The 19,224-nt window shown below is 41.5% G+C and overlaps 1 protein-coding gene across 2 annotated transcripts; it reads right to left on the bottom strand.

Moving 5' to 3' along the window:
- Positions 1 to 590: 590 nt before the first annotated feature.
- nrf1 (nuclear respiratory factor 1) lies at positions 591 to 16,646 on the bottom strand. Of its 2 annotated transcripts, none has more exons than XM_062443633.1 (12): positions 16,554 to 16,646; positions 14,063 to 14,164; positions 13,702 to 13,846; positions 13,180 to 13,294; positions 12,875 to 13,001; positions 12,373 to 12,513; positions 9,278 to 9,436; positions 8,662 to 8,874; positions 8,466 to 8,564; positions 8,088 to 8,245; positions 6,078 to 6,199; positions 591 to 1,791 (listed from the first exon to the last, which is right to left on the bottom strand). In XM_062443633.1, exons 2-12 carry the CDS (start codon positions 14,126 to 14,128, stop codon positions 1,631 to 1,633), a joined length of 1,506 nt encoding a protein of 501 aa, XP_062299617.1. In that variant the 5' UTR covers positions 14,129 to 14,164; positions 16,554 to 16,646; the 3' UTR covers positions 591 to 1,630. The 2 variants fall into 2 exon arrangements, with proteins under 2 accessions (XP_062299617.1, XP_062299616.1); XM_062443632.1 differs by having other exon boundaries at positions 8,088 to 8,261; positions 8,467 to 8,564.
- Positions 16,647 to 19,224: the final 2,578 nt, after the last annotated feature.

The following is a 19,224-nucleotide window of genomic DNA, read 5'->3' as shown; positions in this document are numbered from 1 at the left end:
GAAAGACGTCTTAACCTTTGACAATCATGTACAGTATGTTTCTTTTGCTATCATGGGTTTCTTTGGGTTTGGAGAGATGTCAAATCAAAGCCTTAAGTTACAAAGTGCAATGCTGAGTCAACTGAACTCATTAATAGTGTGAAAATCTCATAACTGCTCTTAACATAAAGACTCTAAAAGCTGCTTTTACAATATAATGTGTATATATTTTTTTGGAAACTTGCAGTTAGAAAAACATCCAAACAACATGTGAAATACACAACGTACATTATACCATTGGCTTGGTGCTAGCAGACAACACACCATTACCACAGAAGACATCGTCATAGCAGGAAATGCACAGGTGCAATTGATGACATTAAACCCATTGCAGACATGACTTGGACACTTAAATGGAATTGAGCCACTTTAATGCCAACGGCTCATTTGTTAGTATTGTTAGAGCTCTACACTGAAACACTAGAGCCTCAACATTTAGCCTCAGTATGAAAAATATTGACTAATGCTGCTTTAATATTACATGTATCCATTGATGGTAAGCCCTTTTAGGGGGAGTGCACTTATAACCAAGAAAGGACAGTATGAATGGTGAACAGCAGCCATTTTTATTGGACATTTTAAATACATGAGTTTGGAGATTTTCGAACCAACTGTTACAGCTGCATCGAACTTAATTGATTCTTGGCAAGCAATTGTTGTTGCAGGATAGAAGAAATGTTTTTTTTTTGACATTTGCATCACAAATACTGCAGCTCCTGTCCAAGTATGACCGACTTCCTGCGCCATACAAAATGAAGCAGACCACCAAGCCCTAAGTGACATACAAACGAGTTCATGTTAAAAAATAACATACCAAGAGGTGCTCCTATCCATCCACTGTAAATTTAAACGTGACTTGGTAGACAAAATGGCTGCTTCAGGAAGTCAGCTCAGCAATTCCAGCAGTAAAAAACACCTTGATGTATATATCCTGAGTCTTCACAAATCTTGGCATGTGCGTGGACTACAGTAAAACAGCACGGGGGGAAAAGCACATGACGAGATGGTATTTCAACGTATTATTACATCATCTTATGACACAAGTGTTGGGAGTGTGTACAGCTCAGATGCTGGTTCATATGCTAAGACAGCTCAAGGTGAGTTGAGGTGACAAAGTTGAAATTTTTAGAATCGTGATCACAGGAATCAGAGACGAGTGATTTCTGACTATGGCACCGAATTATATAAATGCATCCTGAAAAAAAAAAGAACAGACAAGCACACGAAAAAACAAAAATCCAGAACAGTAATAGTTACACACTCTGGGTGAAGCAGTGGTGGCTTTCCTCCCGGGTTTTTTGGTTCATCTTTGTTTTAGGTAAAGGTTAATTGTAAAGAAATAAATACCTAACATCACAGAGCTAAAAAACACATGAGGCTAAATGGAGAAAAAAAAAAAAAAACACCAACAAAAGCAATTTCTTTACACAGTAAACACGATGAATTGAAAACTCACTTTGACTTCCCCTGCAGACGTACATTTAAAAATATATTGACATTGTACACAGCGTGATGTCTTGGAAAAAAGTAGGATAAACAAATCCCCATGGTGGCCATTCAGTGCCTCCTACTCCTTCCAGGATCTTAATTGTCACTGTTCCAGCGTTACAACCTCCACCGCCTGGCCGTCCAGTGTGACAGTGTTGTCTATGCGTGTGGCAACAGGTGCCATGGCAACCTGGACAGGCCGGTTGCCCTGGGCAAGGCTGGTCACTACAGTCTGGTACATGCTGACTGGGATCTGGACGAGACCTGCGGAGAAAGAAGTGAGACATTTTTAGACGTGGCAGCATTATCACTTGGCTGAATACCATATCTGAATCAACATCACTGAACTGATCAATAGGTTTCATTGAGTTTGGTTGGACATTATCTAAGGCTAACAGAAATTGTAATGAGCAAAGAAAAAGATTAATGGCAAATAAATAACTGCTGTAATACTGGAATCATTATTATCATTATTCCAATAATCAAACAACTGTTGGTACCACTTTATATATGGGCAATAGCACGAGGTAAACCTTTTTTTCCCTTGTTCAAATCCAAATGATTTGACCATGCATAAAAAAGTATGATATTTTCTTTTTATTTGGTTTAAATTGTACAATTCAAACACAGTAAGCGACATTGAAGAAGGCATAGCCCAAAGGCTTGTATTGGACAATTTAAAGAAAATATCTAATTAATTTTTAATTAATTGGGTGTGTGAACCCCCTTTTTGTAATCAACATATTAATTAATACTGATATACTGCTCGTTCAGCCTCCAACCAGCCAGAGTAATCTTTTTGAGAGAGTTTACGGTCGACACAGTGCTTGAGAGTCAGTCAAGACCAGGTAGTTGTGTGTGACAGGAGGCGGCCATGTTACAGAAACAGCATTACTGAACAATGGTCCGATTCAACGTCCTCAGCTCGCTTCCCCCATGCCCAGCTGTGTGAGTGTGTGAGTGTGTGTGTGTGTGTGTGTGTGTGTGTGTGCCTGTAGGGATTACTGCTGCAGTCACGTGGGCCTCTGCCCCACCCTACAAGCTGTCACAGTGTCACAGGCAGGCAAGAAGGTCAGTGCAGTGGATGGCAGTGGCTCATGCCACTTCCATTACTGTGAGCTACGACACTGGGCGTTAAATGCATCGATCTCACACTACCCACAGATCCTGAGACCACATGGGGAAAAAAAGCACAAAAATTGATGCATTTTCATTATTATTCATCTCGTCCTAAAATAAAACAACGCCCTTTTGACAGGTTAGCTCATAATTGCTGGTCCTCTAAATGTGGACTCTTGCTAAGCCCACTCGCCGGTGATTTGTGACAGGGTTAAGTTGTGCTGATGCAGGTAATTGTGCTGCCGTGATTATGGAGGAGGGCTTAGGGAACGGGGTATTGGCCTGGCATAGTGACGTGCGGACACAGCACAGTTATTGAGTGAAGTGCTTCACCCGGCCACTCAAACATTGTTACTGAGACATTAAGGGCCGTGCCTGGTGTGGCCGTGTGCATGTATCAATGTGTGTGTGTCTGCATGCCTGTGTCAGTGAAGGGTCGCTACAAAAGCCAATCAGCGGTGTCTGGGCCAGCGCACTTCAAACGGTGCTCTCCACTCCTGTGCAGCACTACAGTGATTAGCTAAGGTCAATAGTCGAGAGAATGACTGGCTTTGGCAGCTCCATTCGTTTTTTTGAGTGAGCCACTGCAGCCAAATAACTCCTTATGGTTTAGGGAGCAAGATGTCGAGCCACAAAGGGTGTTGATTTTAGATTTGAATAACTTTAATTTACATTAGCGTAAACATGTGCAAATATAGACTGGCAAGCTGAACATGTTTTTGCATGTCCTTTATGTTACGATTATTCCTTCATTTTAACTAGTGGGCTCCATCTTTATTCAAGTATTTTATAAGACTTCTCTACACAATTTAATTATGCTGGGACGAACCAATATAAATGTTATCTCAACATCCTACATGTTGCCTGCTTTTGTTCCTTTTAAATATAATTTACTGCTAGAACAAAACTCAAGAGGATGTAACAAATCCAAAGTCCCCTTCAACTGCAACAATCTAACCAAACATTTTAAAATAATTTGTTCTGAATTTTGTTTCACATGTCTGTCTTACACTGGGCCCAACACAACCTGAAGCTGGATTGCTTTAGGGTGCCTTACAGTTTATCAGCCTGATGAAACAAAAGACTAATTTGTTAGAGAGAAAATTGTTCTTATTCTCATTTCTTCTACTGTGCATGTAATGCAAAGCTAATCAGCTTTGGTGCTTAAATACATGCTTCATCACTGTGCTGTTCATTTAATTAATGCAGGATGTGGACAGAAGGACGAGGAGAAATCAAGAGTGTGTGCACAAGTAAAATAGTATGTGAACACCGTGAGATGAAAATGCATTTGTCTCAATTTAGAGAAGGCTTACAGTCACGTATATAGTAATAGCATGTATAAATGAATACATGTATATAGACAAGCATGAGAACCTGGGGGTTGTGTGTTGACAGCTGGCCCAGTGATTAGACATGGACTGATAATGGAGTGGATCAAAGCTCTTTAGGAGGGCCCCTTAGGGACTTGCTCATGCCCCTGGACTAGTGTACTTTGTGTGACTGTGTGTATGTGTGGGTTTATCCCACCGTAGGACGGTACTGATTGACAACTTGACAATATGACACTATGTGTGTAGTCAAACATCATGTTATAGTTTCTAGATTTACTTTGATCTTTAAGTTTATTGGAATGAAAAACTGGGGTATAATAATTTATTTTAGCATCACTGCATTGACTATACATTACAATGATTCAATGCATCGATCTGCTAAAAGAAGTAAATGCAGTAAATTTGAAAGTTCTGGCTCTGTGATCATGTCAATTGTTACCGCATCAGATTGTGGTTTCAAAAATACAATTATAATGTGAAGGAAAAGCAACTGCTATTAAATCAAATCACCAACTTTAACAATTGAATGACTATTAACATGATAATGCCTCATATTAACTCTCATTATGTTAAATTGTTTATCACAGTGTGCTGACAATAACTAAGTCTAAAATCATGGTTAACACCAAAAACAATATTCTAAATGTAATGTATTTCCTTCTTAGTTTCACCTGTATATCCTTATATATTTACAATTACATACTTCACATCCATTAATCAACATCAGAGTAGTGGCCCCTTGATGTTAGTCATTGACGAGCAGTAACTTTACATTCCACCCTGAGGATACTGAATGAACATATGCTTAAAATGGCCGTTAATACTATTCAACAAGGATGTGAGGCTGTCATCACAAACCGGTCCGGTCCCAGCAGACACACACTGCCACAGAAATGCATGCAGTATGCATGTGAAGAGGTTGACGAGAGGGTCATGCAGCTAACGCATCATTAAAAGGAGGGAGCATTGCTACGAGATGCACACATAGAAACACACCATCTGTCACATCAGCACAGAGTAGATTAGAGTGTAGGAGCTCACTGCAGTGCTACTAGAGGGAAGCTTACATTTAGTAACACTAATTAGAAATGCCATTGGCTGGTGAATACACACAAGTACATATTACTGAAGATGTGATGCCAATTGTTTTTATTTTATAAAAGCAGTAAGTTATATGTTGTATTTACAGTTCTGCTGTTGAGCCTGCAACTGCCTAATACATTGAAATAAATAAACGCTAAAAGTTGGTATTTTGTCTTCAAAAAAAAAAAATTCATCTGCTTTTTTTTTTGAATATATAGTAAACAAGCTGACAGATCAAATATGACATAAAAAGAAACCAGTCCTAGTGGTAAACAGTAGACCTTCCACACATGGGCTACACCTGGTTCACTGATGACATTGTGTGACATTCATATCATTTAGTTTGAGCATGTGGCTGTGACGTTACCTTCTGTGCTGCTGTGTGCGTGATGTGAACCATGCTTGCTAGCTATATGTGGAACATGTGTGTAGATTTTACAGTGATCAGGGCTGGTCACTGGTCATGGCCTGTTAGCTGAACACCATCCATCTTCCATTGGGTTATCTCTAACAGTAATTCCTCACAGCAGCTCAAGGCCTGCGAGGGGTACACTGTGTAATAATAACCCAATCAAATGGATAAAAATAATTTTTAAATAAAAGCTGTTGATGCAGTTTGTCCATAGACCCAGATTATTCCGACTTTTTTCCATTCTCTGAACGGAAATGCATTATTACAGAGAAGTCAAATTTGTGGGCAGGATCTCATTCGAGCCAGTTTAACTTAACACAGTGCTTATTTATGACACCTAGGAATTCACCTGCTGTAAAAGTTGATTTATTCAGTGCTCATGCTGATATAAAGAAAGGACTGTGGGTTACTGATAATATGAGTTAGAAGGTTATAGTGTACTTTATCAGAGAGATACTACATTATCATCTGGTGCAATAGACAGTGGTGAAAGAGATAGTATGATGTACATGTCACTGGGTAAATGCTGTTGTTTGAGGTGTTTTTTGCATGTTGTGTCACTGTTTGTCATGTTGATGTTGGCATTGTGGATGAATTTGTACCTGTGGCATCTTGAACCCCTGCCAGCGCCCCAACAGCAGCTGCTGTCTCTGCCAGGACAATCTGACCCCCTCCTTGTAGAGTGGCCTCTGCCAACGTCGCTACAGCATGGGCTGCTGCCTCACTATAACACACACAAACACACACACATCAGATATAGTGTCCAACATGTCAAAATTCATGCAAATAAACCTTTTTTGCACAAATGAGATGGATATATGTGCATATAAGGGTTACGCACACAGAACTGAAAAGCACACACACTCATACACTAACACAAGATCTGCTCACAAAGGCAGGGGTTATTAGAGAGATGTGGGGTGAAGAGGTAGGAGTGTATGAGCAGTAAGAGGCTTTTCTAGTCTGGACTTATGGAGAATCTGTCACATCTCCCGAAAGGCCAGGTGCTACGGGTCTAACAAAGCAGTTTTATTAAACCAGATCTATTCAGTGGAATTACCACGAGCCTATTACCACAGCAGCTTCGTTATGAACTAATGGAACTGTTCACAGCTTGGTTGATAATCACATCTGAGATAGAAATACAGACAGACAGATAAAGAGGAGGAGCTGAGTGAATGCAGGCAGCGGCAGTCAACAGTAACCAAGCAGTAACCATGCACTCACACTGATACTACAAAATGCTGCTGTGGCATCAAACTATAGCTTTCTCTGCAAAATATAACCTGTGCCCACACCTGATTTTATTGTATCAATGCATGTGAAATGATCAAAGCTCAGCAATTAGCAGACTTCCGTAACTGTGCTGTACATTTGAGCATCGCTGTGTCATAGCGTCAACGCAGCGAAAGATGGAGGCTCTATTCCCCCTCTGGAGCTGGAAAACAGACAACATGTTCCAGAGCCTGTTGAGCAGAGAGCCCAGAGTAACTCAGCATAGGTAAACAGGAGGGGGGGAGGGGAAAGGAAGGAGGACTCAGGTGGATGCAGGTAACAAGCCCCAATGGGACATACCCATACACATTAGAAATCATTGCCTTGACACCACTGCAGTAAAAAAAAAAAACAGCTAACATGTCAGCATCTTGATTAGTCTGGTTGACGAATTCAAGAATTTAATGACCTTTTAGGCTCTTCGATGAGTCTGATAGATCACTACAATCAAAATTGTAGATCAAGAAGTGGCTATGGGTCTCTTAAGATCTCCAGGCTTTAGCTGCAGCCAAACACTACTAACTAATTCTACAGACGAGGACACTTGCAACTTGCAGTATTCTTGTGTTGTAACCAGATCCTGCAGACACTTGGTCCTCCATGGACACAGCTTGCGATCCTGCTGTATATCCCATCTGAATACAAGCGTGTTTTTTTATTTCCCACCAGAAAAATAGTACGCCAACAACAACAACCCCTGTACACGGTTCATAAAATGTTTTTGTTATAGGTCATTTAAAAAAGCTTATGCTGATTATGTGTAATTTTATGTCAAAATGTTCTTACTTAATCACACATATAAGCACCTGGTCTAGTGCATTTTCATCAACAAAATTATACTACGCTGTTAGCACATGGAAATATGTGGCTAACAGCCAATTTAATGGTTGTGCGCTTTGCATGGTGCTGTAATAAAAGCTACAGGCTAATTAATTAGATGCTGAACCAGGATGAGAGGCACTTGACTCATCTCCAGGGGACCCTGGTGACCTGCCCCGACAGTTGTCCCATTCTCATCAAGTTATTAGAGCTGCCTTTGTGATTACGGATTATTCTTATGCCCTGCAGTATTGGCTAGCTCCACCAGCAGCAGCTCAAGACCCCTGAGGACCGTGTCAGTTAACACAAACCCCTACAGTACATTTCCAGTTAAAAAGGTGAAAATCGTTCAGCAGTGATAGCTTTCTGCTGCCTCGTGTGCTTTTCTGCCTCCAACAATTCAACCTTTCATAATATTGTTAGCAGAGAGCCTCATCTAGATGTAGTTCACACATATGACTTTCCTGTACCCCCAAAAACCTGCAAATTAACTTTTTCATCAGTTCAATCCCCCTCACCTGTTGAGAGCCATTGTGACAGTGGCTCCGGGCTGCATCTCCTGACTGGCAGCGACAGCAGCTTCAGCCAGGGATGCTACGGCCTGCGTCGCTTCTGAAGCCTGGGTGGTTTGGATTGTCATCTCCCCGCCCTGGAGCGTGGCCCAGTTCTGCTCCACCTGGACAGGGAAGTACAATATCGTGACAGCAGGGTGGTAAAGCGCGTGTAAAAGGAAACATTTTTATAACTTTATTATATTTTTGATGTTCTGGTTCATGTTGTGGTGCTGAATGGACAGCTCCCTTTGTGTGTAGTATGTGGTCAAAATGTTTTTATACAGGGGTTGTACTGTATAAAAAGGATGCAATGGTGTGTCCAGGGGGGGGTGTGGTTGCTACCTCTCCATCAGTTACTGTGGAGTAGTTGACTTGTGCCACCGTCACACCGGGTAGCTCTGAGGCGTCTGCCAGAGTGGCAACTGTGTGTCCAGTGCCGACCTGAGAGAAAGACACAGTCGCACAATACAGAAGGTGACAGATGAATATAGTGAACCTTAACCTGAATGAGATTAATGTGCCATCGACTAAATTGTACCTGGATGAGCGAGACTGTTCCATCGGGGTTGTTGATGGTCTGTACCACGGTTTGTGAAGGCACAAGGTGTGCAATGCTTTGTGCGGTGGTCAGGTGGTGCTGGGTAGTGGTTGTTGTGGTTATTTGGTCTTCAAAAGCGTACAACAAATCCTCGCGGCCATGCTGCTTGTAGCAGTTCTTTACAATGGTCCGCAACGCCTGCGTCCAAGAAACCTTAGGAAGTAGAGATATAAGTTAATGTGTGCCATATTTGAGATATGCCCTTATTCCATTTGTTTGCCAAGAGTTGGAAGAAAAGACTGATACCATCTCAAAGTTTGTGCGATAACTATACTTGGAGCTAGGAGATGGTTAGCTTAGTATTAACACTGGAAAAGAGGGAATCAGGTAGCCTGGCTCTTTCTAGAGGATAGAAAAACTACCTCTCAGGACCACTAAAGCTCACAAATTGACACGAGATGTCTCATTTGTTAAATCCATACAAAAGTTTAAGAAAATGAGCTTGTTTTTTGTTTTGTTTTGGCCATCTGTATAATTTTGAAAATCAGGCTTAAAAAGAATAAATGACATTTGAATTTGTCAAAGTATCACATTATCATATGGGTATTTCTCTCACCCTCTGTTTCTGCTCCTCTGTGCGGACGTCACTGCGGACGTTAGCCCAAGGGATGTCTTCAGGCCACCATAATGGCTTGCAGCTCTCCTTCCCCCAGCCAGGCTTCCCTCGACCCGTCGAGTACTTCAGCATCTCTGGGATGAACGCTCGCAGCTGGGCCTGAAGCAAAGGATACATGAATGGAAAAAAGAGACGATACACACACCAAAACTCTAAAGTGGAGAGCTGCAGTGTCTTACACACACACACACACAAGCACACATGCCCTTGAGCAGGCAGCAGGAGGCATGTATTGATCGGGGTACCTGCTGCTGCCAGGTGCTGAGGTGGTCAAGTCCTGCAAATAGAAACAGGCTTTCTATAAGGAGAACAATCAGCTCATGTTTATTAACAGACCAATCTATGGCTGTGGCTCCAGCCTGATGTGTCAGACAGACACCACTGGAGCATCAAGGGTGATCCAACACAGTTCAGTTGTCAACCTGTCCCAGCAAAGGCTCCAGTACCGTCGATGTGAGTATTAACAAGGACAAGCTGGTCAATATTGTTAAAATAAAAACCAATGTCAATGAAAAATATGAGATTAACTTTGACCACTCTGTGTGCTATTTTATGGACTTGTGTCGAGACTTTATTCATTATTTTATTATTGTGTATTGGATGAATCGATGAGTGTTTTTTCACTATATGAGTGTACAATTCAGAAACAATGAAGTAAGGGATCCAGGCCTCTTTAGTGGAGGTCATTAGAAGTGAAAAAAAAAAAGCTACTTGATTTTCAGGTAATTGCTTTGCTCTGGAGCTGAATAAAAAGCACTCAAATAGTATCAATCACAGCACTTGTTTTTATTGCATGGGTAGGGCTAATTATTATTTTAGGTTTTTGAATTTAAAACAGGAAATTAAACAGTAAAGCCTCACTGATTTGCTTTCTAAATTACTTAAGACAAATATTTTATTCATCATTGAAAGGTGTTTATATATCTATAATATTTAGAGTACCGTTATTGATAATATAAATAGGGCGGACTAGTGTGTAAGTTTAATGAGCCAGAAAAAGAGGGGGCCTTTCATGAGTTTCACAGTCACTGTATGTTCTCATACATGCTTTGAGGGCGGGGGGGTTTAAATTGCACACAATGCACCTTTAAACTTAAACCTCTGATTTCAAGTATTTAGCCATCCCATTCAGATGGTACACTTTAACTATTTTTAATTGATTGCTTTGTCTTTCTTAAATGTGAAGCCCACTTCTGGAGAGTGTCCCAAATCAGGGTAAGGAAATGGGTGGTGGTCCTAATCTAATCTGATTTGCTTGCTCTTGCTCATCCCCCAGATAAAATGAGCATACGTACTTACACATAGCTAAGCAGTGAGCGGTGTGTATACCAACTCACCATCACATCAACACTTCCAGAACACGCCACACTCACTGACAGACTGGGGTGGGGTTTAGTGCCAATGTCCTCAGTGTCCTGGTAATATGCAAGCATCACCGGGGGATTATATTGCACAATGAGGCACTGCAGCGTCTGCCTGCCTTGACATCACGGGCTAAATTTGGTACCAGGAGAAATAAATCCTTCCCTCCTCCCCCCCCAAAGCCCCCTTTTCTAACTCACAAACCACCTATACGCAGTTTCTCAGTACATCGGGGATAAGACAAAATGGATCTTGACAGAAAATGGATGGTCACATTTGGGAAAAACAAGGCTGCATCCAGTCACTTGGCCTACTGATGTGGATCAACCCCAGAAATAAAAGACCTGGTGGCAAAAAGATGCTTGCATTTCCACCTGTGGCTGTTCCGTGTGTGGATGTATGTGGATGCATGTGGGCAAGACCAGATGGCCTAATTACAGTGGCTAGTGAGTTAAGTGGCATGTTGTCCTACACCCACCACCCCAACCCCCAATCCTAATCCTCCAAGCAATGGTCCAATCAGCATTTAGGAAGGCGGCTATGTTGCCGGGTCCCTGGCCCTAACAAGGCTAGTGGGTAATTATGGGCTCAGGCTAGTCTCGGGATCACCTGCTACAGATGCTCCATATATTGGACTGGCCGGGGCTTTGGACTACGTCACTAAAACTCACTTGGGATTGCTTTGGCCACGCAAAACCTACTGCAGATGTCTGTGTAGAAAATAGCAAATACTTTCCTGTTTGTATATATCTCCACAGAACTACATTTGAATTAGCTCCTTTTCATGGCAGAGTTCTCATTTTCATGCAACCTTTTCCAGAGGGGCTGCACAACATCCTGTCTCCAACACATGGCACGCACGTACCTCTAAAAACAACCCCCGCCCCCACCTTTCCACCTGCCTTGGCCAAGCTAAGTGGTGCAACAGGTTACTCATGATAATCTCATCCTACAACCTCCAGAAAAACAAGCACCAACTAACACCTGCCCTCCGAGGACTCATCTGGCCTTATGATTGGCTACCATGCTCCCGGGGTTGAGGACTGTCTCTGAGGGCCACTGTCATGCTGGCTACTCTGATGATGATCCAGAGAATACGTCAGCAGCACTGGGACGGCAGAGTAAACAAACTGGGTTCCCTTGGGTGGAGAGAGGACTCAGGCTGCCAATGGTACTAATGTTGCAGGGAAAGGCCAAGGAAGAGCAGTATACGATGCACTTCGTCTCCATGCATACTGGTGCTGAAGTCTGCCTAGCAAATGGAAGAAGCTTGGCTTGTATTTAAAAGCAGACACTACCTCTGCGTCAGGTTTATGCCTGGAGTACAATTTCCTGCTCTGCTCCTGTTTTGGAGGGATAATTACTGCTTATATGGCTGAATCAAACTGATCAAATGACACTGGTGGACATACAAAAACAGCTAAAAATGGCTGTTTGACCTTGATGCATATAGATGGCTAAGCGCTTGCTCACACCAGACATAAAACATAATATTTGTGATTCTGATTTATTGCCAACTGGTGCCCTCTGCTGGGCACACCACCATTGTGTTTCAGATGCTATGAAGAAGTTTTGAATTTGTCTTCTACTTCTACAAAGGAAATGCTGGAAACACAGGGGTGGTTTTTGACCCTAATTGATCAGCAGATTAAGAGCACTGAGTCCACACTCACCTGGGTCATCTTGTCCACAGAGACAGGGATACCATCGATGGTGAGGGGGGGCAGCTCTGAGGCCAGATCTCCGCCAGCTGGGGCGTGTTCAGCCAGTGCATTCTCCAGGTCCTCTAACATCATGCCCTTGTATTTCCTCACCTGGAGGACGAAGGAAGATAGTTACATCAGTGTTTTAGTTTATTTTCAAAACTGGATATTGGATTCCATATCATTGGAAATGGATTGATATAAATGCATGTTTCAATGTATCTGTAACTTTTAAAGTGCAAACGGTGGAGTTGAGAGGAGAAACAGCGTAGAAATATTTAGATGACATTCAACATTTAGAAATACAGGGTTGATATATTTTACTGTGTACCATGGTTTAGGATTTTCTATTTTTCCAAAACAGGGGGCATCTTTGGTAATAATGCAGTAGCATGGTGTAGTAGCTTGGGTAATTTCATAACACAGCAGACAAATGTGTTCAGCGTGCTGAATACAAGACTGTAACACTTACCACATTCTCCAGGGGAGCAGCACCGAACACCTTGAACACTGGGTTGGGTTTGGAGGGAGAGATACACAGCACTATGGCCTGCTGTCCCACTCTGGTGGTGTACTCATCCAGAGTAGCTCTCAGTTTTCTGTAAACATACAGGCGCCTTTACTTTCTGACTCAGCTCAAAAGCAACAAAGTACAACACTACAGCTACAAAGGGCAGCAACTTTGTCATAGAATAAACAAAAAAACACATATACTCATTGTCAAAGTAGGGACAATACATAGGGGGAAAACGTGGTTTCCTGTTGTTTAAAGCTCACCTGAGCAGGCGAGTCTGTTGCCTCTTGCGGATGGAGGGATTGGATTCAAAGATGTGAGGCCTCTTTCTTTTCTTACCAGTTGCCACAGCAGCAGCTGCTGCCATGCCTACTGGCCCTGAGAGAGAATGATCAGAGTAGACTTTAAGTAAAACCACAGACAGCTCATCAGAATGAAGGACTCTCTCTCATGGGTTTGAACACTGTTGCTTAATTTCCAATTTATAAATCATGCTTACAAGTATTGTCTAAAATGTAGAGCAATGTTATAGATGTTATGGAGATGTTATATGATGGGACACTAACTCTCCAAAGCAGGTCATTAGCACCACCTGTTGTTCAGTTGACAGCATTACACTGACCTCAACTCATCAACTCAATATAAGTTATGAATAAAATTAGCATCACACAAATGACAGAGAACCTCACAAAAATTGAAGGTACTGTCAGACACTGGTCAAAAAGACTTGCATGGATCCATCTGGATATCTAAATACTCAGTTTCTCCCCTTTGGCAAGACTCACCTGCAGCGGCCAGGTGGGCGGTGATCTCGTCAGTGCCAGCTGAGTTGAGGATGTCTGTGTCGTCATATGGATCATCATCTGGTGACGATGTTGAGTCTTCCTCAGCGCTCATCATGGATGCTTCAGTAAATGTGGTCACATGTACCTGCACAGTTAAAGATGGATGACTGTTATAAATGTAAGAAAATATCATTGTAATTATATCTGAATGGGGGTGTTAAGATGTCTGTTTTAGTGAATCTAACTAGCTGGTAAAATAGTTAAAACATCTTGTGAATAATGGGACTTCTTGCTAAGAAGGATGACTTCCTTGTCATTCTTCATGCTTTCTGCTCTGTAACTATTATGTTTATAAGTGCACCTGCTGGACAGCGTTGGCCTCAATGGTGGTCATGTGTTCCGTCTGGTGAACGGTGTGCTCCTCCATTACTGACCACTGAGTCTGCACAGCTGGATACAATGACTGAGAAGAGAGAATAATAGAAAATGCTGTGTGAAATAACATGCTTTGATTCAATTTTTTTATGAGCATTTATTTATGATCATTCAGCATTTTTGATATGATAACACAGAATGTCTGTAATAATGTCTGCTGTACTGACTGGTGCTATACAGCTTAGCTAGGGCTGTCACAATATCAGATTTTCACTACTCGATTATTGTGGCCAAAATAATTCACAATAAAAATACTATCATATCCACAGAAAATTTGAAAAAATAAAAATAAAAATAATGCCATCAATCAAATCATTTTTAATTTTGTTTATTGTGTGTTTTGTCTCTTTTCTGGCAAATTAATGACACTCAAAATATGAAGGTAGGAGGGTGGAGAAAGAGTCTGTTACCATAACTGTAAAAGCATGCAAGAACAACAATTACACTTAATGGGTAGCTGAAAGGCAACCAGATGAACTGAAAAGAAAAAGACCCACTAGGTGTGTGTGTGTGTGTGTGTTTGTGTTTGTGTGTAAAATGGAAAACAGAAAAAGGAAAGAAATGGAAATGATCTAAGAGAAGAGGTACAGGATTATTTAAACAATATTATCATATTAGAGTCTGTAGGGAGTGGCAAACCAGTAAAACAGGGCGTCACCGGTATTTCTAAACAGAGATAACGGCAGGTATATAAACCTTTCAAAACACTGAAAGTACTTGGTACATTTAAGTGAACTCAAATGCACCACAAATGCAAGTTTATGTAAATACTGAGACCTTAGGACTTAAGAGAAATGGGTGAAAGTACAAAGCTGTCACTGTCATTATCCATGTCATCTTCACAGTAATTTTTAGTATAGTAGTGCACAATATGTATCAGTAGTCTCCCTCCTTTGTCAAATGTAAGGTTCATTAATAGAGTAACAATGGAACTGCTGGGGAAGGTATATATTTTTCCTTTCCATGGGGCCTCTGAAGAAAAGGACAACACTGCTACTGCTCTGTCTGCCTCTAGGGGGCTTCACGGTGCATCATTAGGGGGTTCAATTCACAACATTACTGTAAACAAAGTACAGAAGTGAAGTTGCATTTTCCATTTATGGAAGAATACATTATTCCATCGTTTTTTGTTTTGACAAGAGGTGCATTTGCAAGATATGGTTTCTACACAATAATAGTCATTGCTTAACACTTTCATTCATTTGAATCAGACTGAAGGAGATGTTTTTGCTTGGGGACATAAAGTTAAGAAGTCAGTAAGAAAGTGTACATGCAGTCACAGTGTGACCCTGTGCAACAGACTGTATATAAAATGGGATACTGCATAGGCCTACTGGTATGTGTCCAGAGCAGAGTGATATATGATAATCTGTTAAAGGAGTGTAGATGACTCCTAAAATATGCTTCAACTGCACACTTAAACTTACACAAGCAATGTGCTTTTGCCCACCTGTCCACGAGATGAATTGGTGGGGCATTATGCTGTATAAACTGCTCACTTGATTCACAGTGGGTAGCTGGTTTATAGATTATGTATTTGAACCATAGACTGTATATGATTTGAACAGGACTGAGGTAATACACACATCACTGCTATCTCTCTCTCTTTGACAGAGAAATAGGCCAGGAGTGTTGTTACCACGCAATGCAAAACTGAAGAAACATAAGGAAACAAAAGTATGTTATTAATTGCAGACAGGCGGGTTAATTTGTGTCCATATTTCCAGTATTAGTGTATGTATGAGCTGCTGGCAGGATCAATGATGCACGAATCGGTGCACGTCTTAACAACAATAACATTCATGTATGATCATAACAATGGCCTACAAATAAGGCCAATTCTCCATGCACCTAGCAATCGAGCACACTGACTTGTATTAACAAGGTAATGTTATTGCCAACGCTTTACAGTGCAGTAATGTTAGTCGACTTGCCGGCTGGCTGACAACGACTGCCAACTGAGCTAAGCTAGCAATGTCCTACATTTGGCTAATTAGCTAGCTTGCTAACCATTTGGCGGTGTAACCCCAGACACCTGAATGGACATTAACTACGAACGAGAAGTGCAGCTGTGTCTCGGTGTCCGGACACTGAACATAAATGAATTCAGCGTGCACTGAAAGGTAAACCTTCGTAACGCAGCTGCTAGCATGCAACCCGCGCAATATGAAAGAAAACATAGCGCTAACTACAACAGGCCCAGCGGCCTGCATCCATCCACAGCTCTTCTATTCTATCCGAGCTTGTTGTATTTACGCGCCTACAACATGTTTCCCCAAAAAACGCCATAAATGTATCATAACACTGCTGCAGTCAGCATCTAAACAATCCGCATCTTTCACCCCAGCGCTGCCGGGTTCGATGATGCGGCTGCGCCGGGGCTGAAATAGATGGAGATTGCGCGGTAGGGCACTAACCTCAGAGCGGCTGCGCTACTTCGGGCCTGCGCCGTACAGCGGGGATGGAGCCGAGCTTTAATGGAGGACAGAGGGGAGCCAGCAGCAAACACAGCGAACAAACCGCACACAACACTGAGCTGCACTAGTGCTGCCTTCAGGTGCCCCTCCCAGAGTCACACTCATACATCGTGGATCGCTGTAGTCCAAATTACAACAACAGACTGGTCACTTTGGTAAAAAGCACATTTCATTGCCACGGGTTTTTATTTAATGATTTTAAAACGCACAGCCCGGCGTTTATCTTTGATTATCAAACATTGTTTTCATGCATAGATTAAATGTGCTATAGCCAGAGGAAAATGCGCAACAGAAACAGACTATATTTGACATATGTTTTTCCAAGAGTTGTAAAGTTGTTTGTGCATCATGAATAAAGGTTAGTTAGAGCAAAAATCATTTAGGTAGCTTGCAAAACCAGATAATACAGAAACGTAAATGTGAACTATAAGCATGGAAATAGATATGCACCCCTAATTACCGAACACATTGAACCACAAATGCACATAAAAAACCAGTAACAATGAAACACTTTCCATGTTTTCCATGGATTACAAGTCACCTTTATCTAACTTGTATATCATCGCCTGTGCTTTTCTGATGAACCTATCCGGCTATTTGCAACCCTTGTAATGACATTAATATATCCGACGGTCCCTGAAGGCCACATAAAAACGGGAAACCACGCCCCTTTATGCACACACTGCAGCACCGGTTGACTATCCTTAGTGAAGTTATCAGCTTGTTAAGAAGTAACCTAAATGCATGACAATGGTTAAAGTGTGTTGTGCAGAGTTATAAAATTCAAATAATATAATCTGTGAAAATGTCACCGCCAACTAAAGCCGACTGATACTACACCAAAACAAGCTCTCCAATTCCCGCCAAACAGCAACACCTGTGTCCTGCAGGGATGTTTGGCTACTTTCCAAATAAACCTGTAGAGATTCCCCCAAAGGGTAAGTAAACTGCTTTTAAAGTTTTGTTGACTTGTCCTTTATTAAATTTGTGTTGAAAAACTATTATACAAACAAACATTGTACAGATAAGGCCTCATTTATTGTAAACGGTAAATATGTGGGCCTACCCTAATTTTCACAGCCTTTCTTGTGGGACCTGGTTAGACTTGCACAGGAACATTTACAGTTCAATGAAGCACCAGCAAAATCTTGTATGCTAATGAACTGACAACAACTAACATGAAAGCTAAAGAGCCAATTTTTTAGAAATATGTGTAATTTGTTCCAGGAGAAAGAATTGAAGGATAAGTCAGGGTCTAATTATTAACTTGGGTACTCCTAGTTAAAGGTAATGCTTCTGTTTTATCTGGATGGCTCACTCAGGTTTTTCTTCTAAACAGGTATGAGGGACACAAGGTGTGACATCTTCTGTTGATCCGGTTGGGGTATACCAAGTTTCGTGGAAAAGCTGATTGAAAGGATAAATAGGTAAGTGTCCAGTAATTGCATATCATTAATAGAAAGAACATTCAAGTTTTACCACATAGTCAGCCTCAACTTTAAAACACCTCAAGGGGGCAGCGTTGGCTTATAGATCACACTTTGAGCTCAGCGTCTGAAGTTTGTTGAAACAGGAGATGGCAGTGAGGCATCATTGATGCTCTGCAGGTGCCCTGGCATGTATTCAAGATGATGGATGTTTTACATTAGTGTGTGGTGACAGCAGCTTATGTTTGTGTCTCACTAAATGTCAGCAAGTATCATATTCAAAAATCTGGCAGGAGGGGCACAGGAGTGTGACTCCACATTTTTACAGCCTTCATACTGTGTAACTGACCTTCCTTCCGCTCTGTCTCACTCTCATGCCTCTGTCATTACATTTGTGCTTTCAACATCTGTGGACAGGATGCCATATTATTAGTGTAGTGTCTCCTAATGCGACATGGTGGACAAATGGTCAGAAACAGATGGGTATTCATTATACTGTTGCTCACATAATCCTATTGACTTTGCTTTGCTGAAATCCTACTTTTGGAGATATTGGTTTATCTGGCTTTATATTTGCAGAAAATTAATCTCAAACAATGGTTTTATATGTTTTGGGTTTTTTGGAGATCACTTAAGCCCAGTCATAGCTGCCTGGAAGATACAGATTTTGCACTTGTATATTTTGTTACTCAAGGGCACTGCAGCAGAAAACAGTTTCTGTTGGGTAGGTGATGGTTTGACGTCGATGCAGTGAAAAGCTGGAGAGTGTTAATGAACCAGTGTCCTATTATTTGGTCCTATTGTGCTTTCTCCTCCGTGGGCTGTGGTTGTGTATAGATAAGGCTCATGGCCTGGGGGTCTGGAATCAATAATGGATGTAATTGGTGAGGTGGAAGTGAGGATAATTGAAGGTAATTGTGTGGACCGTCTCAAGCCTCGGAGAGAGGTCAGGACAACGAAGAAAGAGAATGGGGAAGAAAATTATTGTCACTGTACAGCAGTCTGACTGTACCTGTATCTGTATATAATTATTCTTTAGTAAGAAACCCTCTCTTCGTGACTTCTTACTCCTCAAAGCTGCAACTACACAAGAGTTTTAGATAAATACAAGATTTATCAACCTAAATCACTAAATGGAAACAAAAAAATGGTCTTGTGTACGATCACTTCTTTCAACAAGTTGA

The sequence above is a fragment of the Scomber scombrus genome, chromosome 22, assembly GCF_963691925.1.
Source record: "Scomber scombrus chromosome 22, fScoSco1.1, whole genome shotgun sequence".
NCBI classification, from domain to species: Eukaryota; Metazoa; Chordata; class Actinopteri; order Scombriformes; family Scombridae; genus Scomber; species Scomber scombrus.
This window is presented reverse-complemented; position numbering and strand designations above follow the sequence as displayed.